General features: G+C 39.4%; 1 protein-coding gene across 2 annotated transcripts in view; it reads left to right on the top strand.

Annotated features, from left to right (window-relative positions):
• The first annotated feature begins 11,663 nt into the window (after window positions 1-11,663).
• Window positions 11,664-24,995, top strand: part of psda (pleckstrin and Sec7 domain containing a) — a 32,596-nt gene continuing 19,264 nt past the window's right edge. Inside the window, exons 1-6 of one of the 2 annotated variants that reach the window (XM_053621800.1) lie at window positions 11,664-12,250; window positions 16,322-16,507; window positions 16,704-16,784; window positions 18,481-18,593; window positions 18,701-18,759; window positions 18,899-18,988. In XM_053621800.1, coding sequence (XP_053477775.1) covers window positions 12,171-12,250; window positions 16,322-16,507; window positions 16,704-16,784; window positions 18,481-18,593; window positions 18,701-18,759; window positions 18,899-18,988 — 609 coding nt within the window. In that variant the 5' untranslated portion in view covers window positions 11,664-12,170. Of the gene's footprint in view, window positions 12,251-14,797; window positions 14,895-16,321; window positions 16,508-16,703; window positions 16,785-18,480; window positions 18,594-18,700; window positions 18,760-18,898; window positions 18,989-24,995 lie in introns of those variants that run through there. The other variant, XM_053621799.1, reaches the window with a different exon arrangement.

Genomic DNA, 24,995 nt, shown 5'->3' with positions numbered 1-24,995 from the left:
AATAATAAATGGATTTAAAACAACATGCTGTTTAACAACATAAAACATAATAATTGATGTGGTGAGGTTTTTGTTGGAAGATGTTTATTTACCATTTATGGAAGGAGTCTCGGATGTAAGTGTAACAGTTTCTTAGCTCAGGAAAGTCTTAAGGACAGAGATGTTTACGCTTTACAATTTCTCAGAAAAATGAGAGAGAGAGAGGGAGAGAGAGAGGGGCTGGTGAGCAAAGCACTGTTAATCGCAACTATAATGTAGGTGAAAACAGGAATTAACTATATATAACATAGGAATATAGGTCTAACATCATCAGCCTTTAATACCACTTGCCATAATGCAAAAATGGTGAGTAAAACAGAAACAATACTTCTATAATCACAGTGTGTGCATTGTTTATTTCTAAGTATTACTTCCTTCTCCAAATCCATGGAAATTACAATTTAAATTTAGAATAGGACAAACCTTAGTTAGCTGCATATTAAATAAATTAAATAAATTCTACTGATAGCCACTAGGGTTTTTTTGTTTTTCTTTTTATAATGAAGAGCTCGTTAAAGCTACTGTAAGCAAGCAATGAGCTACTGCAATTTAAGCATTTTATACTTTAATTTATACAGTCAATATCGTAAATATTATCTTACATCTTGAAAATATCCCTGGTACCCGTTTATAAAGAACTGCCTTTTGGATCGGGAAAATGAAGCTTTGAAGTGTCAATTTATCTCACTAGTTATTTTTTTTTTACAATCTGGCAACCCAGCATCAGAAATCTCGCGAGAGGTGAAGTTTTTCTCGTTTATTCCCGGTGGTTTGTGCAGGCAGGCAGATCTGTGGGTGCAGTTTGGTATAGTTTATAATGTGGAGCTGAAAAATCTGCACATACGCAGCACTGAACCCTTCACACTAACATGAACAAAGGTAACGCAGGTTATTCAGCGTATCCTAGTTTTGTTTCATGTTTAAGTCTTAATTTCTACACTGAAAAATAAACTTAAATGCATTTGGAGTGAGAAACTACATAGTAATATTTTGTATTCCAATACATATATTTGAAAACAGATCTTTTAATCATATTGTTCATTACTGGTAGTTTGTTTATTGATGCAGAGATAGAAATCTGTAATGTAGGTTAAATTCTCAGACATCAGCAGGACTATAAACTGCTCTAATCATTGTTAAGTATGAGCCCACTCAAGGAAGCCAGGGAGATTTGTATTTGAAGGTGCCAGGCACAGTGCCAGCGTGCTGACGTCATTAAATAAGCGTGTGCTCATCCTGCAGTGCCTTACAAATAGCTTATATAATAAACAGACAGAAAGGGCCATCATTCTGACATCTGACTGTAATGATCTTGAACAGTAGAGTCCAATAGAAATAATAATGAATGTAGCTTTTAAAAACATTTTTACTGACTACTTATGATGTGGTCAGCTCCACTGCTGCCTCACACTGAATTAATTGAGCTGATGGCCACAGTGCAGTGCGCAATTCTGCTTGTCATATTGATCAAGATGCTGGGATTTGCATAAAAAATGCAGCTAATCAATTTTGTGAATGGAACTCACATGAGCATTTATATTTATGAGGGTTTAAAGTCTGTTAAGGCTATGACAAAGCATTTGTTTTTGTTTTTTTCTCCCCATACCACACTTACAGCATGCCAGTATAAAAGATTAAAACAATTTATGAGATCTCACAAAGCAACTTTTTTCCCCAAATCATCTTCACTAAGCACTTTATCCAGAGCATATACACCTTGGATGGGATGTTAATCCACCACATGCGCACTCACTCACTCACTCTCTCTCTCTCTCACTCTCTCTCTCTCTCTCTCTCTCACACACACACACACACTCTCTCTCTCTCTCTCTCTCTCTCTCTCTCTCTCTCTCTCGCTCTCACTAACTCCTAGGTCAATTAAGCTTAACCAGTTCATCTAGTGGCATGTTTCTGGATGTGGAAGGAAACCGCAGAACCTGATGGAAACCTACATGGACGTCAGGAGAAAATGCAAAACCCCACACGGAGAGTATCCCCTGCACAGGGTTGAATCAGGGACTCTGCAGCTGTGACGCAGCAGCGCCACTCATTGCACCACTGTGTCACCATATATTTTACCAATATAAATAATGAACCACAGATTGTGTATATTCATACTTGATATGTATACGTAGTGTTGTCCTTACCAAGTGAAGGGTTTGGGACTACTTTAGTACTTGCTAAGAGCCTGAGTGATTAAAAGGCTGGGGAAAAGTGTGTTTGCATGAGCTCACCTGCATGAGATTCACCTTTCTTTATGGACAATCATGTTTCTCATGTCACCTCTTTCACTCTTTTCACTTTAGCACTTTCTATTGATAGGGTCTTCCCTCTTGCCTGGTTCCCCCCTCTGGAACAGTGAACCTTTGCCATCTATCATTCTGTTGCAGATAAGTGTGCTGCTTAATACCACACACACACACACACACACACACACACACACTCAAAAGCTGTTCTCCTGATTGGCTTAATTATTGCACCGGGGTGGGCCTTAAGGGCCTGAGTGACAGGCGAGAAGAGGAAGGAGCAATGCTGGATGTAAGACAGGTTGCAGGAGAGCAGAAGGAGAAGAAGAAGAGTCTAACTAAGCTGCATTAATCCAGTATGGAAGAGCCACTAAAGCCTGCAGGATATGTTTCTTGAAAGGAGACTGCCAGAGACCACAGACACACACTCTCTTTGTGAATAGTGGAATTCCAGAATTTTTTTTTTTCATCGCTCCTGAGAAAGAGGCTAATAGGGAAACAGGAGCAGAGGATGGTCATAAGGTAAAGTTGTATGACATACTGTAAGAGCTACAACATAATGGATGAGAGGGGGTGGGGGAATCCTATTAGCAAATGTAGGTAATGTCCTGTTTAATCTTGTGTAAGGAGTGCATGTGTTTGCAGAGAAGCTCTATTATTCTGTATAGGATCTGAGATTCTGTTTGGTCAGACTGATAAAGAATAATTAGTGATGAGCAGTCTGTTGCTCTGAAATTAAACAGTTTGCTGCTGAAAATAAATTAATGAAAGAGCATGAGATTTGAGTCTAGTTACAAAACTATGGCAAACAAAAACCGTCAATTAATACAGCATTATTGTTATTTATTATTGTTGTTTCAGAGTTTTCATTCCCCATAGCTGCTTAGTTGGTTGAAATGGAAAAGCACATTTTGGAGGATGAAATATGCTTTAGGTAAGGTTTGTACAGTGTTAGTGGTATTATTAATTAATAAGCTTATTGAATTTACACATGCAGCATGCCACAATGTACTTTCCAGACAATATATTATGTTCAATGATAATGCCAGGAAAGCTGTATTGCTTCTTAGTGACACACTTTCCAGTGAGAAATCTGATCCCATGACTTAATTAAGGAGGCGTCCATTTCAGGGTGTTACTGGTTACCTTGGTGCATGCTGAGTGGATAGAGTTGCAACTATGCAACTACAACTTTAAAGGGCCTCATGCACAATTATCAATGTGATGAAGTTGTTTACTTAAAAAGATTTTTACTGTAGTATAGCAACAGGGTGGATGTGATGCCAGTGATTCAGCAATCAACAGGCTGAAATCAAAGACACAGGCAAAGAGCTATACAGTTTTGTAATCAAGATGCAGTATTTATTTTTGGTATTGTGTTCTAGCTTGTCCTACCTTGCTCTATTCTGTGAAGTTGTTGTGACCTTGGCTTTTTAGTTACAGAAAAAGTGGTTGGTTTGGGAGTGCTGTGAATTAATGCTTGAAAGGTGTGGAGTACCTGTCTAATTATAATATAATGTTCCCAATAATGTCATAGATGGTGAAAGAAAGTGTGAGAGAGATAGGTGTTAGATAGGGATAGGTGTGTCTGGGACACTGCTAAAGAGGACATACTCCCCTTCCCTCTCTTCCCACAGAGACTGTTGTTAAGTGCATCAGCGCAGGCTAAATGTTACTGCATAAAGCATGGCAGACATCCAGGCTTAGCTGTGAAACCACCCTCACACTGTATGTTTCCTGGAACATTTACATTTGCCGCATTTAACAGATGCCCTTATCCAGAACGACTCACAGTAGTGCATTGTAATCTTTATCCAAACATTTCCTCATACTAGTTCACTAGGTCAGCGGCTAAGAATACCATCAAGCCAAAACCCTATTGGAGGAGCTTAGTACAACATGAAAGAAGACACAAGACAAGGGATTTTTTTTTAATTCATTCATGTCAATTTATCTAACTTTATAAATTACCCTTTGGTTACACCAACTCAAATGCTTCAGAAACCGTTTTAGTTTAACTGTGAACCCTGTGTGACATGTCAAATCCATTTCTGTTGTAGCACAAATGTTAATTGTGTGCACTGCTTTTTCTCAGACAGATGATTTGGAAGATGAATTGGTGATGATTTCCCAGTACCTTCTGTGTTAAGGGTACTTACCCCACTCCAAAGTAGCAATGTTGCCATGTGTAAATGATCTGGTAGTTACAGAACTAGAAGTCATCCATGAGGTTTCCAGGTAAGGATCATGGCAAACTCAGGGAAAGTTCTCCACTTGTATGTGGAGGTGAGATCTGTGGGTGATGAAGAAGGGAAAGAGTTGAAAAATATGGTACATGGGCCAGACGTCTTCCCGCAGTCTCAGCATGAAGCCCTGAACACTCCACGTAGCTTGGTGCCTCCAGCTGGGGATCTACATAAGGTGGGCAACAGTACACAGGGCCTTTTCACAAGTAAATCTCCATCCAGGCATGCAGTCAGCTTACAAATCCATCCAGGTGGAGAAGGACAGACAACCTCTCAACATGGACAACGTTTGCCTCATGACAAGATGTATCAGTTGCTCTCTGCCCTTCAACCAGAGCTTAAAGGAGGTACAAGTACTCTGTCACAAACTCGCTCTACTGAGACTGAGCCATTCTGTGGGAGGGACTCTAGAATTTGTGGACATTTTACTGCCCCACCTACACCTAGTGGTGCTCGAAAGATCTACAGACAAGTGGGTGAAGGAAAACGATCAATTGTTACATACAGCTATATAGAAAAAGCTAATATCAGGTCTGTGGGTGGTCATCATACCATATTGGGCCAAAATGAGCCAGAGAATCCATTCAGAAAAGCTTTTAATGATCAAACGATTCCCTTCCACTTCAGTGAAAATTTCAGTGACCCAGCAGGGTTCAACAGGCAGGAAATCTTTTGTAATGCCAACTCAAAGAATACCTTGACAGGCTCAGTGATCAAACCAAGGTGCACACCCAATTTCCAGCATGATATGTTAAACTCAATTGCAAGAAATGCTACCCATCGTGCTTTGGAAGAGTTTGGTTCCCCACAGCTCAGACGCCAACTGGCAACTGCCAATCGACCTGATAGAAATTATGGCACTATGCATAGAGAACAGCAACGCTGCCATTCATGGTCTGGATCTCCTGTGGTCTCGCGCATTGCCAGAACTCTGCCTGCTAATGCACATCTAGTAGATCTTGATCAACACCGGCCTCTCTATGGTATTCCAAGGAACCCAGTAGCTCACAAGCTCTCTAGTGATGCTAGACAGCCCTATGTCATATCGTGCTCTACCAATGTCCAATCTCAAGCAATTCCAAGCCAGCAAGTGTGGAAGAGTGATGAGACTCTTAGGCAAGGGTATAGGCATAGCCCAACTTTGCCATCCAGCAGGCCTACAGATATTCAACATGAAATTCCAAATAAGACCATTTCTCAACCACCACACAAGCAGAGAGTAGGTCAAAAAACAAGTCCCCGGCAAAACAACAAAGTTAATTTTAGCCTAACCTCTTCCTCAAATCAGCCAGCTTCCAGAGGCAACAAACTGCATGGTGAGAAGAGTATCTTGTCTGCGTCAAGCGCTGAAATGACCCCTAACCTAGTAGAAAGAGCCACAAAGCCTTTGGAAGGCAGGAAGTCATATTCCCCTACCTCATCACTATCAGATACTGTGAAGTCAGACAGTACAAGGTCAGGACACCAGTCTACAGAAGAGTTTGCCCCAAGAACTTCATCAGAGCGCAATCTCTTTGCCCAGGACCAACACTGGGAAAAGGAGCCAGATCAGACAAGATATTCTTCAGATTGGGTTTCCCCACATTTGTCCTACAGTGGAAGCAGATCCCCAGCACTTTGTGCTAGTTTGCACCGAGTGGGTGTAATTACTACCGCTGCAATCCAAGAGCCACAACAAGAGAGAAGAGTAATTCCAGGGAAGAACAGTCCTGTTTCATTTCAACACCAATCCCCTCATTATACAAAAGACAACAACATACCCAGGCAAGAAGACAGACACTATGATGTAAGGTATGGCTGTGGTCTTAGAGACAGTCCAGATATTATGAGACTCTGCACACAATTTAACACTAATACACCAGTCAAATCAACCTCTCAATATCACTCGACAGAACCACATTTCTCAAGCATTAGGGAAAACGCCAATAAGGAGAACTCCGTTGGAGTTGGAGATTCATTAGGCATGCCTTTAGTTATGTTGAGCAAAGGAAGCAGAAATGACACAACTGTTCTGAGCTCTGAAGAAATCCATTTTATGGTGCCAGCACAAAAAGAGATAAGAGTTGAAGGCCTGACATGTGGGGAGCAGAACAGTGCTTTATCCCAAAGTTCCAGTGGAGTTACCGGCAGTCTGGTGGAGGTCATTCAGCCTGAAAGAGACTCCTTTTCCCCAGTGACATCCAGTCAGAGCAGTCGGAGATGCAGTGGCACAGGGAACACAGCCATACATGTGAGATATCAGTATTTTTGTACATATTTGTCGAACAGTACATCTATCTATTATCATGCTTTTTATATCAGCACAGGATAAAAGTAATTATTGACTTAACCAGCTTTCAAAATTTAAGTTAATGAAAGTACCAATTTATTTAATTGTATGTTCTAGATGGACAATGGATCATCACTGCTAGGTCCTTCTTTGCACTCTCAAAAGATTGCTCGTGCCAAATGGGAGTTCCTGTTTGGGAAGCCTTTAGAAGTCCACCATGGAGTAACCGGTGAGAACAACAGAGAGTCATATGTATAATGTATAAGATAATTGCTAATATTCCTAAAGATTACCAGTAGTAATTATGTTACTAGACACATTATTTGACTTTTTTTTTTCTCCTCAATTCCTGAAAAAGTTCCAGTCTCCTCCATTGCACATTGCAGTGGCTACTCCAGTGAGTCTCCTTGTGAGTTCACAGCACCTTATTCCAGTGACAGACCAGAATTCAAGATCCAGGATAGTTCCAGCCGTGATGTTCAACAGGTGGACATGGAACCGGTCAACTCACCACTGTCTTCTGCACTGGGCTCATCCCCTAAGACTGGCATCATTAGGCGCACTATCAAATACTCAGAAACTGACCTGGATGCAGTTCCCCAGCGTTGTTATAGAGAGACAGACATTGACGAAGTTATACTAGCTGAGCAGGAGGAAATGGACTCAGCAATCAGCAGCAACCGTAGTGTACTGGCTACCTCTGGCACCAGCAGTGGCAGTCCTTTTGAGCGACTGTTCTGTTCGCAGACAAGTGAGGAAGAGGAACAGCTGCAGGATGAAGAGATGGTGAGCTGGGCAAGTGTGAGGATGCATTGTGACAGGAAGAGACAGCAAGCTGTGCAGGAGGGAGATGAGGTGTTCAGCTGCTTGATTGAAGGGTGAGATTGGGATAATTCAAAAATATCAAAACAATCTCAATCTCAGTTACTGTACATTTTTAATACAGTTTTCTTTCATCCTTGCAAGAAGTAAATGTAACTGGTATTTATGAAGGCCTTTTCTAAATATTTTTCTTTTGCTCTTTCCTTCAATAGTTCCCAGAACTGCCTATTGGACAGCCATACTGCTCTAAAGTCTCCCATAACTGTGGAAAGTCCTAGCAGGATCTCCACAGATGGCCTTGACTCTTTCAGCCGTCACTTTGAGAGCATTATGGAATCTCACCGGGCCAAAGGCACCTCTTACAGCAGCCTGGACAGTGTAGACATGGCTTCCAGTGGCCCAACCATCTTTACCTTCGACCTCCCAACATTGACCCCTGAGATACAGAGCCAGATTTGTAAGAGTGCCAAGCAAATCATAGATTTGAGCTTTGCTCCCCTAAGACAGCCTGACACTCCTAGCCTTTTGACCCCTAGCACTTCTGAAGCATTGGCTGGAACAGACAAGTGCATGTCAGAAGAGGAGAGTGAGTTAACAGACAGTGTCCCCACTGAGAACCACATTTCATCTAAGTCTAACATAGCGATGACACAAAGGTCAGTGAGAAACTGGAGTGCAGTTTACTAAGCATGGTAAATCTTTTATAAGAGCATTGGTGTCATTTATGTTCAGGAACGATGCATTATCTCAGTTTATGAACTGTGTACATCCCAAATGCTCTTGAATGAGTTTATGACTTTGATATGCATTTTCCACATTAATGATTCAAAGTAGAGACGGTAGTCCAGATGTATGCACTGGCATACACCGTTATAACAGTTTTGTGTGTGTGTCAAAAGGACATTTGTTTGAACACAGCACTTATTGCTTCTGTAATTTGCTTATTTTTTAAGATAATGTACAACCGCAATTCCAAAAAAGTTGGGATGCTGTGTAAAATTTAAATAAAACAGAATGCAATGATTTGTAAATCTCATAAACCCATATGTTATTCACAATAGAACATAGAAAATATATAAATTGTTTAAACTGAGGAAATGTACCATTTTTTGAAAAAAATAAGGTAATTTTGAATTTGATGGCCGCAACACGTCTCAAAAAAGTGTGTGTGTGTGTGGGGGGGGGGGCAACAAAAGGCTGGAAATGTAAGTGTTACTAAAAAGAAACAGCTGGAGCTGGAAACAGCTAATTTTGTAACTAATTAGGTTAATTGGTAACAGGTCAGTAACATGATTGGGTTTAAAAAGCATATCTTAGAGAGGCAGAGTCTCTCAGAAGTAAAGATGGGATGGAATCTGGATGGAAGAATATGTTGCTCTAAAACCTGTATATACCTGTCAGCATTGATGATGCCTTTCCAGATGTGCAAACTGCCATAGGCACAATTCCATAGGCATTAATGCACCCCCATACCATCAGAGATGCAGGTTTTTTGAACTGAGCGCTGATAAAAATCCCCTTTAGTCCTGTTTAGTTAAGAGAATGCGGCGTCCATGGTTTCCAAAAAGAATTTCACATTTCGATTCGTCTGACCACAGAACAGTTTTCCACTTTGCTTCAGTCCATTTTAAATGAGCTTTGGCCCAGAGAAGGCGGCAGCGTTTCTGGATCATGTTCACATATGGCTTCTTCTTCGCAAGATAGAGCTTTAACCAGCATTTGTGGATGGCATGGTGAACTGTTAACAGATAATGAGTTCTGGAGGTGTTTCTGAGTTCATGCAGTAATTTCCATTACGGAATCATGCCTGTTTTTACTGTAGTGCCGCCTGAAGGCCCGAAGATCACGGGCATGCAATATTGATTTTCACCCTTGTCCCTTGCCCATAGAGATTTCTCCAGATTCTTAGAAACTTCTGATGATATTATGTACTGTAGATGATGAGATATTCATAGTCTTCGCAATTTTACGTTGAGAAACATTATTCAGAAATTGTTCCACAAATTGTAGGCACGTGTTTTTGCAGATTGGTGAACCTCTGCCCATCTTTACTTCTGAAAGACTCTGCCTCTCTAAGATACTCTTTTTTATACCCAATCATGTTACTGACGTGTTGCCAATTAACCTCCAGCAGTTTTATTTTTAGTAACACTTACTTTTTCAGCCTTTTGTTGCCCTGTCCCAACTTTTTTGAGACGTTTTTCGGCCATCAAATTAAAAATCATCGTATTTTTTTCTTAAAATGGTACTTTTACTCAGTTTAAACATTTCATATGTTTTCTATGTTCTACTGTGAATATGCGTTTATGAGATTTGCAAATCATTGCAATCTGTTTTTATTGACATTTTACACAGTGTCCCTAGTTTTTTGGAAGTGGGGTTGTATGTTCTCAAAGGTCAACTGCGTCACTAAAATAGTGGAGATAATGCAGGCATTTATTATACATGAAAACATTGGCAATGTTATAACGTTTGGGTTTTATAATCTCAACCAGGATAGTACTTCTATTTGGGATGTAAGTGTATACAAATACATTATTTGGATTGAAAAGTATTCTAAACTGATAGAAATACAGGTGCGATTAGGAGGCGAACAATTTTCTTAAGAAAGCATGCCAGAAAAGTTCACAAGGCATCTAGTTGAAACTAAGGGTGTGAGACTGAGAACATGTCAGATAAAAGAACATGTCAGATATAAAGCTTTCAGGACAAACACAAGACCATGCATGATGCCTTTACAGAATTTATTCATGACATGCTAAATGTTCTAACATTTCTGTCTATGAGTTTTGGGTATTAGGTCTCATTTTTGCCAATTGTCAAATTTAGGTTTGACCAGAATTTAGATCAACTACTTGTTGTCTGATTTGACAGCAAATATGTGATTATACAGAAATGTAGTGATGCAGTGCTGTGAAAAAGTAGTGAGTAGAAAGTAGAGATTTTCTTCCTTTTGAAATGTAGTAAGTAAAAGTCAAACTTATTAGGTGAAAGAAAAGTCACGTATAGATACTTAGAAAACAAATTTAAGTACAGTAACATAGTAATTGTATCTTTGTTACTTCCAACATCTGTGTATGGTGCCAATTTCAGTGTGTCTTGATTTGTGACAATCTTATACAGGCTACTAGACTAATAAAATTACAGTCATGCTTTTTTCTGAGTTGCCCAGCAGATGGAAGTATAAACACATGTTGTCTCTACATTGCATCAAGATATTTTGAGCAGTAGGAAGAGCGATGTGGTTCAAAAAGGATTGGTATTAAACTATCTTTAAATTATACTATTTTTGCATGACATGATCGTGCAGTGCCAATAAATGAAATCTGATCAACTATTATATTTTTAAACTGCTGTAAAATAAATGCAGCAGGGTTACTGTGATCAGTAGTAAGGCCCTAAAGTCAGATGTGACCTGGCTATAAATTCCATCCATCATAGAAAAGTTTCCTTGGGAATGTCAGTTTAAGATCCTTAAGGGGTCACGGCTTGTGTCGCTGAAATAAAGGTCTTCAGATTCACACCCAGTCCTCTTCCTGTTCATTGGGAGAGTTGAGTACAGATCAGCCAGCATGGTTTATATCCTAAGGGAGGCAGAAGAGGTCTGCAGGGATTGCTAAATTTGTGACTTTTCTTTCTCTTTTAATATGTCATCCCATGATTTATGAGTTGCCCAGAAAAACTGATATTTGACCCCATCTGCTTTGACACCTGGCTCCGCCGTTCTGGTGCTTTTCCTGTCCAGTGTCCAGTGAGACCTGGAGCTCAGCCAAGCCCACTTGGTCTCCAAGGAGATTGGGAGATTAGCTTCCAGAGTCATGTGATTTCAGGGTTTTAAATAGAGAGAGCATTGGACACAACCTTTCAAGCTATCATTTATTTTTATTTAGGTTACTTTCAGTTCGCAGACATCTATGTTGACCAACATGTTTCTGCTCCCAGTTGTGCTCTTCATATCCAGGTTAGATTCTGCAGAGCCAAAGGTTGCTAAAGAAACTGAGTGAGACTGGGCTGAGTAGAGGGAGGGACTTGAGGCAGTAACAAAGAAAGGAAGAGAAGGAGGGAAAGGGGCTGAGTAGTTGCATAGTGAAAGGAAATGCATAACATCCAGCAGCACAAAATAGCCCAGCTGATGAGAAGTACACAGGCAGAGGAAAACACACATGCATGTAGGCTAGCAAGCTGAAAATTTGCTAGCCTAGGAATGAGAGAGTAAAAGAGAGACCCAGATAGACAGATATAGAGAGAGAAGGTTAGAGAGAACAGATGAGCAGTCAGAAAGGGATTGATGACAGTTTGCATAGTGTGGGACAGGAACTGAAGCTGAGATCAGACACCAGCTCAACAACCAAGAAAGCCACACCGGAGGAGCAACAGGAGATAAAACTGAGATTAAATGGTGTAAATGACGCTCTGGAATAAACTGTAAGATTAGTGCTTTTGCGTGGATCACAAGCCAAAGAGAGGATGAGTGCCTGTGAGCTCTGTGCTGGTTAAGGATCTCATCAAGACATTAAGCTGCATGTCAGGAGGCGGGGTTTTAACGATATGGCTCGCTATTTGCTCTGCTGGGGAGGCGGAGCATTGGAGGATCCATACCTGTATACTCCCTTGCCAGATGTTTATCGGTGAGTAGAGGTTCTGTGTGACATGAAGGAACTGTGAAGGATTTGTTAAGTGTATGTGATGTTTGCTAGATACTAGTTCTGGTTGCACTTCACCTTGCTTAAGTACAACCTGCCCCTATGGACAAGCTGCCATTGCTAATGAATGAAATATGTTTTCAAGTAGCCAACATTTCTAGCCCCACCTGCTTCCATCAATATTTTGTTGTTTCTGGTCCACTTAAATACTGTATGGCTAGAAAGGAAATTAGGACACAATAGAAAATTAACTAAAGGTATCAGTTTCACGTGGGATTTAAACTAGCCAAACAGACTGAAGGATGAAAGTGCTATTAGGTACCGGTTTGTAATTCTTGCAGAAACATGATACTACACAAAATGTCCTGTGAACAAAAAGGTTTCCTAAGCTGTCCATGTTCTCCTCTCCAGCTTACTTAATCCTCAGTCAGGAACTGCTGAAACACTACAAGATTCTAAATTTGCTAGTTTTACAGTATAAAACCTTGGGAATAATATATTTTGCACCATTTCATACAGTACTGTGCAAAAGTCTTAGACACATGCAAAAAAAAAAAAAAAATGCCGCAGTGCAAAGATGCCTTCAAAAATAATAAAAGTAACTGTTTCTCCATTAAAATAAAATACTATGAAGAGCACTAAACAGTAATAAATAAAACAAAGGCAATATTTGGTGCGACGACCCTTTGCTTTAAAAAAAAAAAAGTCGTTTCAGGTACGAATTAGTGCAGTTTTATAAGGAAATGAGCTGTACAGTAAGTTTTACTGAACATCTTGCAGACCCAGCCACGGTTCTTCTGGAGAATGTGACTGTCGCACTTGCTTCTTATTTTTGCAGTAAAATCCAGCAGCCTTCATTATGTTTTTTCTCTGAAAAGTGTCTCTTACCACTTAATATATTTGTAAGTTGTATAAATTGTAATTTGTAAGTTGCTTTGGATAAAAGCATCTGCTAAATGAATATATGTAAATATAATATGCTGGTTTCTTTTCTGACATACAAATTTTTTTTCCTAACGTTTAATTTTGTGCTGGAAAACTAATGTTTGGGAATCTAAAATGTTTTTGTACTGACTTGATAATGTAGAAATCATAAAATAAAAAATTATGACAAAGTTTGTACTAAAAAAATAGGGTGCCTAAGACTTTTGCACAGTACTGTATGTATTTGGCTTTTTAATAGTATATTGTTAGTTCTTACCGGCTTTAATAGAGAATGGTTTGTGTTTTTAATGGTTTAAATGTTACTACTTTACTATCAATCCTATGGTAGAGACATATACACTATGGAGTCTCATCACTGTTACACTCATTGAAAGAGAGATAGACAGCAACATTTGGGTTTTGCATCACGTCTCTTCCAAAAAGCTGCACTTTTAGCCAGCTGTTTCATTCAAACCGAGGAACACAAAAATTCTGGTTCTGTAGTTTGTCCCTTTGTGTAATTTGTACTTTGATTGGGTGATGTGTGCTTACTCTGTAATTCACCCTGTTCATGTTTACACCCACCAGTGTATTTCACATGTTGCTCAATTACTGCTGATGACGTGTTATGTGTATGACAGCAAGTCAAATTTAAATAGATCAGCCCTAATGCGCACAAAATCTAGGAAGTGTTTCATGAACCACAATCACCTGACATGTCTATAAACCATAAGTTCTGTGAATCTGTAGTACAATCAGCCCCAGCTTTTACTTCTTATGTGCTCTTATGTTTTTCCTTATGACTCCATGCGAGTTAACAAAATCCACTTCAAGCCATTTGTTTACAATGAATGAGACGATGTGGATGGCAAAATGTGAACATTATTTTATATGTGTATTTTTCTTGAAATATAGAGAGTGCTTAGCCCCCTAGCCCATTTATACTAGCCGGCCGGACAACTAATAATAATTCCTGCTCAGAATACGGCACCTACACCTTTTTATTGACATCATGTTAGAACAGTACAACCCTGCTTTCAGTCTGGCCGTAATTTGTGTGGGTGTGTAAAGATCTCCTTGGTGACTGTGGAATGTGTTTGCGGAGGAGACATTTCTTAAGGAGAGGGCATATGTAGGCCGGTTGCTTTCTTAGGGAAACCAGCTGCATCACAGCCATACTAATAACGCTGTTATTTAGTGCCAAACAATTCTCTCTGACCGGTTTAAGAATGTTAATCTACAAGTTCTGGGTATTTAGAGCAAGTACAGGATGAATCATTGATATATAATGACGATGGAGTAAACTATGGTATTGTCAGCTGGGCAGGTCCAGATATTCATCTTGACAGAAAGACAGAAAGAAAAGGAGTGTCTGCTTATTACACCCTCATTTAGAGTGGCCTCCATACCCTAGCTATGAGCTATGAGAGAGAGAGAGATATTTCTGGTCTTCTGAATTTTCAGTCCGCTCTGGAAAGAGGCCCTCAAACCCATTGTTTTAAGAATAAACTTACTCCCTCCTCTTCTGCTACTCCTTCTCAGAGTCCCCTCCCTCCTGTGCCTTTCTGCTAGACTATCCTGTTAGAAATAGGCCAATAGTAAATCATAAGTATTGTGCCTTGATGGCTAAGGGTTGTGCAATCAAGAAGCAGTGTAGCAGAACTACATTTAAGTTACTACACAGAGGTGAGATGGTTTTATTAAGGTAAGGGGACCAAGTTTTGTTTGTTCACTTTTTGTCCAGTGACTATATCTATTTAAAAGTAATAATGGATCCATTGTAACAGGAATTAGCTGTAAATGTATTTTGTATTCATACATTGTGTGCTTCCATGTAGAAGTCATCAGAGTCACTAAAGTTGAACTTATTAGAACACTTCTATCCATAGCTATATGTTATGGTGCTGTACCTGTGACATGCTGTTTTTTATATATATATATATATATATATATATATATATATATATATATATATATATATATATATATATATATATATATATATATATGTGTGTGTATGTATGTATGTGTGTGTATGTATGTATGTATGTATGTATGTATGTATGTATGTATAAGGTATGCCTACTAAAGATAATATATTGAGACTTTGAGAGCAGAAACTCACAGCAAAATGTATCTCATACCAATGAATTATAATGTTGTAGCCATTAGCCATGTAGCCAAAATCATGGCCAAGAATTGGGTAACTTGAGCCCATGACTTAATACATCTTGGAACTTCATACTTGATACATGGCCTCAAGTTAATTATTTGGCGGGAGTAGGCACAAAAGACTGTTCCCTTTTAGAATTTGCTTAAGGTAATGGGAACTAATGGTATATTCATTCCAGTTGACTTCTCTGTCTCACATATTTTAAAATAAACAGTTGCCATAAGTTAAGTACTTCATGGCCATGCTATGGATATTGAGAAACTTAACTTGCAGCCAAAATATGCTGTTTTGTGGCCACACCTTTTCGAAAAATAACACCATGTCACCTCTTTTGCTTCATCCTATGTCTGTGTATTATCTGTGTATTTCATTATTAGTCATTTGTGATCAATTATTTTATATAACACTAAGCTTGATGCCACGGACAGTCATTCAGTTATTCATCTTCAATAGGCCTAAGAACTTTATCATGGTCAGGGTCACGATGGATCCGGAGACTATCATACACGGTGGGAATGCGCCCTATTTGGAACACCAAAGAGGTCTATTAAAATGGATGCTAATTACGAGATAATGGATTCTTGTGATTAGCATTTTTACAAGTATTTTTGCAGTCTGACAGAGGAGAGAAGTGTCCTTGTGGGTGAGTTTAGATGCCAAACAGGTGATGATTACTGTAAACAACTCCCCATATAAAAACACACCATGACAAAATAAACCTGTATGCTTCTACAGCTGTTTCATTAAATAACACTGGGGAATAAGGATCCCAAAGCATGTGTGTCCACGCATGTCTGTGTGTGTGTGTTGAGGGTTGTCTGTGGTGGTGTTGTATCAGCTCTTCCTCTTATTTTTCATTAGAACTGATGAAACCTCTTGGATAAGCCTAAAAATTATTCAAGATTAAATCAAATTACATTGCTTTGGCTTACTGTTAGTGTTTTTGTTTTCATCCTCAGGGAACGAGCATCAGGACTTATCTCACAATCTGACCACGAGGAGGCACAGTGCTTGGCACTGGGCAGCAATGTCAACATTGTCAATGGTAGCCAGGCTGGCCTGCAGGCTGCCAAACTGCTGGCCAAACGCCTCTACAACCTGGACGGCTTCAGGAGATCCGACATTGCAAGACACCTGAGTAAAAAGTAAGCATCCCATCCTTCCTTCCTCTCTTCTCTGAAAAACACTTGTTTTATATGTGGATTGTAGATCTTCTTGTTTCAGATAAACAACTGACTATCATGTGACATGAGTGTTAAATGCCAAATTGGATTTATTCCCAAATGCAAATCCGCAAGCATTTACAAGTAATCCTTTTTGTTTTCCTCTGTTTGCCTGTAGTAATGATTTCAGTAGGATGGTGGCAGAGGAGTACCTGAGTTATTTCAACTTTGCAGGCATGAGTGTGGATCAGGCTCTGAGGTAGGAGCATTTAAAGATAAAAATATGCATTTAGGCATCATGAATATGTAGAGTATATTAGTTATGATCATTTTAAAACATATTAAAAAACTAACCATATGTCATTTTTCCTGGCTAAAGCTTTTTGGGGTCAACTTCCTGTATCTGAATGAATCTGTTTGCATAGACAAACAAAGTGACTCCGTCACAGTGTGAATAGGGTAATGCACTGGACTAGAGGACCTGCGTGAAGCTGGCCCCCCACCCAATGCAAAACGTCGGCAAAATAGTCTCAATCGTTTGTGCTGGTTTGTGCCATAAAAATTTTCGTTTGTGCTGCTTCGGTCCTGGAGATATTAAAAGAATATTTATAGGTCATTCTGCGGTCACTCAACCCCCCCCCCCCCCCACATGCTCCAAATTCACTCCAAATAGTCTCAATCGTTTGTGCTGGTTTGTGCCATAAAAATTTTCGTTTGTGCTGCTTCGGTCCTGGAGATATTAAAAGAATATTTATAGGTCATTCTGCGGTCACTCAACCCCCCCCCCCTCCCACACGCTCCAAATTCACTCCAAATAGTCTCAATCATTTGTGCTGGTTTGTGCCATAAAAATTTTCGTCTGTGCTGCTTCGGTCCTGGAGATATTAAAAGAAAATTTTTATAGGTCATTCTGCGGTCACTCAGCCCCCCCACACGCTCCAATTCACTCCAAATAGTCTCAATCGTTTGTGCTTCGTTTGTGCTGGTTTGTGGGTTTGTGCCACTAAAAGTTTCGTTTGGGCTGCTTCTGTTTTTAAAATATTAGACATTGAATTATGCCCCAGAATGACCTATAAATATTCTTTTTATATATCCAGAACCGAAGCAGCACAAACGGAAATTTTTACGGCACAAACGAAGCACAAACAATTGAGACTATTTTGCCGACGTTTTGCGTTGGGTGGGGGCCAACTTCACACAGGTGACTAGAGGCTATTTAGAAAGATGATTGCCTAATACCACTGCAAAATCTAGAAGTGTTAAACAGCATAAAACATAAAACCTTTTCTATCAGACCGCCCAAATTCCCGAGTCCAAAATTTCAGAATCCGTGTCAAGTGTGAGTACAGATTTACCTGAGTGCATGACAAGTCTGAGTTCATAATTGTACCGAGTCCAGATTCAAGTCCGAGTCCAGGATCAAGTACCCCAACTCTATGCACTTGCTTCTTTATTTTGCTTGTAAAGACTTCATTATGTTTTTGTCTGAATTGTGGTCTGTTATATAATGTGTTGCTTTGTTCACTGGCATACATTTTTCTGTAACATTATTTTTTGGAAAAGTAATGTTTGGAAATCTAAAAAATGTTTTTGTACTGACTCAATAAAACAGAATACATCAAATAAATATCTGCTGTATAACACAATTTGTACCAAAAATCATAGGGTGCCTAAGACTTTTCCACAGTACTGTAGGTGTACCTAATAAACTGTCAACTGGGTGCAAAAAAAGTAGTTGGATAGATCATATACATACCACATTTTCTGCCTCCTTTGTATTTCTTCATGTTTGCAACCTAGTGTTAGTATAATAAATGTCCTGTTAGACTGTTAGAAAGGACTATCGTGAAGTAATGTCAACTAGATGTTTATAAAGAATTACACTTAATCTTGTACTATTTAGTCCTATTCATCGGTGTGTATACAGTATATAATGATAAGTCTCCTTTCTGCAGAGTTTTCCTGAGAGAGTTTGCTCTTATGGGTGAGACACAGGAGAGAGAACGAGTGCTGTCCCATTTCTCCAGAAGATACCTCCAGTGCAACCCAAACACTATACCAAATGAAGGTAAATCACACGCTGTGTGGGTGTAAAAGCTCACTGACACGAGACTGTAACACCATCATTGTGCCACCAGATAGCTCTGTTGCTCATGCTGTGTGTTTGTGTTGCAGACAGTGTCCACACTCTGACCTGCGCTCTGATGCTGCTGAACACAGACCTACATGGCCATGTGAGTATGAGCAATCACACTGAAAGATGATTAGAATTTGTGATGAGGTCTTTTTCGTGCAGCACTAGGAGAGGTGTGATCCAGACACTATAAATGCATCCAACTGTTTTAAAGCTCCCTATCTCTCTGTCCTGCTCAGAACGTGGGGAAGAGGATGTCATGTGTGCAGTTCATAGGCAACCTGGAGGGGTTAAATGATGGGCAGGATTTCCCCAAAGACGTCCTCAAGGTTGGTAAATGCAAACACACACATACACACACACACACACACACACACACACACACACACACCCCACAAAAAGATGCATACACTTCATTTTTCACACTGATGCAAGGAAAGCTGCATGTGTTCCCTTTCACTGTTTATGAATTTACAAATCCTGAGTGTTACACAAACTGTCATATCACAACTCTGATTTTGATTTCTGTGATTTCGGTACGCAATCAACTGTGAATTTTGTAATAACAAATGATATGGGAGAAAACCATGCCATCTCAGTCTGATGTACTCCCCTCCTAGAGATTCCTTTCAGCCTTATAGGGCAAAGCCTGAGATGCACAGAACTGCTAACTTCTCTCTCTTTCCCCCCTCACAAAGTAACATGGTGCAATAGGGACACAGTGTTTTACAGAGACATTGTAAATTTAGATGTGGAGAGCAGGTGAAGTAAACACAACACAGGAAGAAACCTTTAATGTGTGTGGCTGGTGTTTGTGTTATTGATTATAATAGGAGCTTGAAAGGAAAAGTTTTTTGGAAAAGCCAATAATAATTCTTGTGTTGTTTTTGATGCTTGCTGTAAAGTAACACAGAGGCTATGTGGATATTGTGTTGTGATGGTGGCGCTATGATGGCTGAAGGAAAATTCAATTTGTATGAATATATATTGTATGTCAGTCATTTTTTTTTCTTTGCTAATTTTTATATATGTTCCAGAGTTAGTTACATTACAGTTTTGGTTCTTTTTCTTTTTTTTCTACACAAACCTTTATCTTCACCAACTGACTCAGTTACCTAGAGAACATGCTATGAATGATCCCTTTTTGCTGATATGTCAAATATTTTAAAAGATATTACAATATATAATAAATTTCAAAATGGCGGAAAGGCAGTTTGTCCGATCCTGGCAAAATTGTTATCCACAGATTCGCCTTGACCCACTGAATCCGAGGACACCATAATTTTCTTACAAAGTTTTCAAAAGTTATAAGCAAAAATAATAATTTTGTAATCTTAGGTAGGTGTGGGTGGTGCTAGTCTCAAATTCAGCATGTTCCCTCAGATCATGCTGCTGATGAAGCGTACCAAGTTTCATTATGATTGATCAAAGTATGTCCAAGATAAAACCTCTGATCCAATTTTGGGTCAACATTGTTAAATTTGCGATATCGTAACTTTTGAAGAAATATGAATATCAAAGTTCTGTTAAGTCACTTTTGTGCAGCTCTGTCCAATGATCATCTGAGCCAATGTTGGTAATAATTAGACAAAATTTTAGCAAGGAGTAGTGAAAAAACTGAATACTGTATATTTCAAAATGGTAACTACTGTAATGGGTGGAGTCTTAATGTAAGACATGGATTGTGATCAACATGAGGAGAATAATCTGATGAACTAAATTTCCTTTCTCTACGACAAAGTGATCAACAATTATAACCATTTGAAAAGTGCATTTTTGAACTAGTGCTGACGCTAGAGAGTTGGTCATAGAGAGCCCATAGTGGTCCAGATACGAAATTTTCCTAAAAAATTTCAAACTAAAATTTCATAATTTTCCTACTTATGGTTCATAGGGCTGCCATAGACTCCCAGTAGGGAATAATGATAATAAGAAGAAAACTAAGATATACAAATAGGTGCCAATGCACCTAATAAACTACAAATGGTGCAGAATTCAGGCAACTGCCAATTTGTCCAGGACAGGCCGTCCCAGCAAATTCAGCCTAAGAGCAGACCATCTGATGGAAAAAGTTGTCTCCAAGTACCCTGAAAATTACATCACAGGATCTGCTAGTAAAGTAAGGCTTGCAACTGTTGGTGTCAAAGTGCATGCTTCTAGAGATTGCACAAATTTAACCTGCATTTGAGGCGGGAGACTACAGTTTGCCTATGAGCGTATAGGCAAAGACCAGGCCTTTTTGAATAATGTGCTCTGGACAGACAAATCAAAGATAGAGTTGTTTGGCCACAGTAACAGCAGAGAGGTTTGGCGCAGACCAAAGACAGCTTTTCAGGAGAAGCACGTCATACCAACTGGGAAGCACGGTGGTGGAAATGTTATGGATTGGGGTTGCTTCACTCCCTCAAGGACTGGACAGCATGCATTCATTGATTCAACTATGAATTCTGCATCATATCAAAGAGTGCTTGAAGATAACGTGAGGCCATCTGTCCCGAAGTTGAACCAAAAGTGGACCTTTCAACAGGATAATGATCCTAAGCACACTAGCAAATCCACCAAGGAATGGTTCAAAAATAAGAAATGGAGGGCTATGGAACGGCCTAGTCAAAGCCTGGATTTGAATCCCATTGAAACGTTGTGGGGGATTTGAAACGGACAGTGCATGCAGGAAAACGCTCAAACATCTTGCAACTGGAAAAATATTGCATGGAAGAGTGGTCAAAATTTCCAGCAAGACTGGACAATTATGCAGTTCACCTACAAGAAGTTATTTCTGCTAAAGGGGGTAATACTAGCTTCTGAGGCCAAGGGTGTACTTACTTTTTCCACAGAACAATCTATTGATATTTCTGTTAAATAAATGATTGAAAAACCTAATTTTCCTAGTGGTTTTGTTCAAGCATATCAATTTTATTAATAGGCACTGTTTCAAAAGTTTACATCAAATGATCAAATGTTTGCTTGTCAAAATATGTCAAAAACGCCAACAATTTCCTTGAGGTGTACTTATTTTTTCACATGACTGTAAATTGGCAGTGCAACAGAATTTGGCTTTATTTGTTGGAGAGGAAATACACATTAGCCTTTCTCCTTCCACGTTCTTAGCTGTCATACAATAGCGAAAAACTAGCTCTGTTTGGAGATTCTTCACTTGTGATAAATGTTCTGCTATTATGGGTGGTCTCAAACAGATGCCTTAAAGATTTCCACTTCCTAAAAATACTGTACTTTGTGCTCAAGTCTCACCTTTTCTTCAGTGGATAATCTCATCCAGATACCATAGACTTGTACCTAAGAACTGCTGCTATAATCATAATGACTATGATGCTCATACAGCCATCCTTTCAATACATGTCTTTCCTCTTTTACACCTGTATACAGTAATGATTGAGAATCCCACCATCCTGTGACACCCAGAAGAGGATGGGCTCCCTATCGAGTCCTTTTTCTTCCTCATGTCATCTCAGGGAGATTACACTGTTGCCTCTGGCTTGCTCATTAGGAATCTCAATCTACATCTAGATTTCTGTAAAAGCTGCTTTGAGACAAATTGTGTTGAAATTGGGTAAAAATGATAAAGATGTCCTTCTCTTTTCATTGCATAATGACTTAAGCAGTGATCATCAGTCAGTGATGTGGTGCGTTTACTGTATGTTCACATGCAGAGTGCAATATGTAAAACACAGTGCAGAATAATAACAGCTGAACCTAGCAACAGGAAGGTGACTTGATAAAGAATGTGCAGAAGCCGATGGTGTGATTAATCTGCTAGCATGTGTGTGTAGGAAAGCCAGTGTGGGTGGCTGTTTAAGATGCAATCTGCTACAGGGAAGATAATGATATCAGTTTGCACTGATGGTCAGTGATTTCATGCTATGATTTTGTAGATGCAGTAGTTGAAATATGGAACCTCACATCGTAATAGCTTTTTTTTCCCTTCCATAAACTTTTATTGGACCTTAAAAGTACAGATCATAAGCACTGAATGAGGTAAATAAGCCATTTTTATAATACAATAATAATCTAATGCATTTTCAGTTTAAAAAAACATACAGTGCTTTACATACTCTATAAAGAGTGTTAACATGACAAAACAATGCATAAGGCACATTAAATAACCAACGTGTCCAATCACTAATTGGACCAGTTTTGTTTTGATTGTAGCATCAGCAGCACAGTAATGATGACAGGCTGTTAATGTTTTGAGTTAGATGCTTGAAAGAGCAATTGTGCTGATAAGTGGGTGATGTAATTGTTCTGTGTGGTGATTCCCACCTCTTTCAAGCACAGTCTAATTATAAATACACAATAAGAGTGTGATATGTTGGGATCTGCAATCTGCACAGTAGAGGATTTGTTTGAGTCGGCATTGAACCTCCTGTGTTCAAGTGTGCTTGTGAAAAAGGCAGTCTATTTTTATCACTCCAGCAGGATTACCGAGATCAGTGAACAAAAAGAACAGGCACGTTATGACCGCACCTGAACCACTCTGGTCATGCCGGGTTTTTAAATCACAGTGGGCCCCCGCCACATACAACAAACAACTCTGTTTCTTTCTGTCTCCCACACATTCGCTTTGAAACACCATCCCTCTAAAACACCAACACCTTCCGCCCCCTCTTTTGTCCTGACATATGTCTGTTAAGTAATGCTGCTAGAGGATGTCTGTAGTAATTATCATCAGTTCACACAGGATAAGCAATCTCTGTATAAGTCACGGACATGGGACTGTCTTCATGATGTATGCATGGTTGTCACACTTAAAGTACCAGGTATACTACACCTCATATCTTTAAAAGAAACAGTTTGATGTTCATTATAAGTTTTTGCTGTGCAAATCATGCTTGATCATTAGTAGGCCATGACATGCACATTGATTATACCTGTGCTCAATAATTTAAACCAAGTATATAATAAAACCAAGAAGTGACACTTCTCTGAAGTCCTTGTAAACGTGATGTATATTTTATTCTGCTGTGCTCTAAACTTAGTTTTTGTTTGGTTTTGATGGGAGATATTAGAAAATAGTGCTTCTTGGTGTCTTCACACAGAATAAAAAGTGCAACACATCTTTTCCCGCTGGATATAATGTAATCTTAACCAATGTACACTATATTGCCAAAAATATGTGGACACATTCATATGTGCTCGTTGAACATCCCATTATAGATTTAGTCCCCCTTATGATATAATGATATTATAATATCCTCCACTCATCTGGGAAGGCCTTCCACTAGATTTCAGAGCATGGCTGTGGGGATTTGTGCTCATTCAGCTATAAGAGCAATAGTGAGGTCAGGCACTGATGACAGACGAGAAGACATGGTGCACAGTCAGCGTTCTAGTTCATCTCAAAGGTGTTCAGTAGGGTTAAAATCAGGGATCTGATTTTAGGGCGGCTGTGGCTCACGTGGTAGAGAGGGTTGTCCACTAATCGTAGGGTTGGCGATTCAATTCCCGGCCCACATGACTCCACATACTGAAGTGTCCTTGGGTAAGACACTGAACCCCACGTTGCTGATGGCAAGTTAGCGCCTTGCATGGCAGCTCTGTTACCATTGGTGTGTGAATGTGTGTGTGAAAGAGACACAGTGTAAAGCGCTTTGGATAAAAGTGCTATATAAGTGCAGACCATTTACCATTTATCTATATCCACTCCAACCTTGGCAAACCATGACTGTATGGACCTCGCTTTGTGCACAGGTGTATTGTCATGCTGGAACAGGTTTCATTTTAGACAATTCCATGCTTCTGAATTTGTGGCAACAGTTTGTGGAAGGCCCATATATGGATGTGGTGATCAGGTGTCCAAATACTTTTGGCCATATGGTATATCAACTCAGAAGGGATATATTTTTCCTGGGGTTATTTCTGCTGGTCTTCTATACTAGATGAAAGACAGTGTAATTTTTCCGGGCACAGGAATGTGACATTTGTAAAAAAAAAAAATGTAAAATGTAAAAATTACTGACATGACAGATTCTGATAGGACTAAAATCAAGAGCTACGCTGATAATAATTACATTGTCCCATCTCCCTATGTAAAATAAATCCAGTCCGAATAGGGCACTGCTCTCCCGTCTTACCCTTCATGCTCTTAAACTATCTCCCATCTTCTACATCGTTTCATCTATAATCTGTAGAAATGCTCTCTGATACACTGCCTTTATACTTCTCTATACTCACCTTATTCTATATATTTTTATATCACATATGCCATTTTCTCTTCTGTCCTTCCTTGTTTTTCTCATCTGTTTCTTTGCACTTGTCTGTGCACATGGTGTGTGTATATGACCTGCCTGTGGCGCTGACACTGATGCACTGAGTACTGAG

This window comes from Ictalurus furcatus, chromosome 3, assembly GCF_023375685.1.
Source record: "Ictalurus furcatus strain D&B chromosome 3, Billie_1.0, whole genome shotgun sequence".
Lineage (NCBI taxonomy): Eukaryota > Metazoa > Chordata > Actinopteri > Siluriformes > Ictaluridae > Ictalurus > Ictalurus furcatus.
The sequence above is the reverse complement of the archived record's forward strand: the minus strand, read 5'-3'. Positions and strand labels throughout refer to the sequence as shown.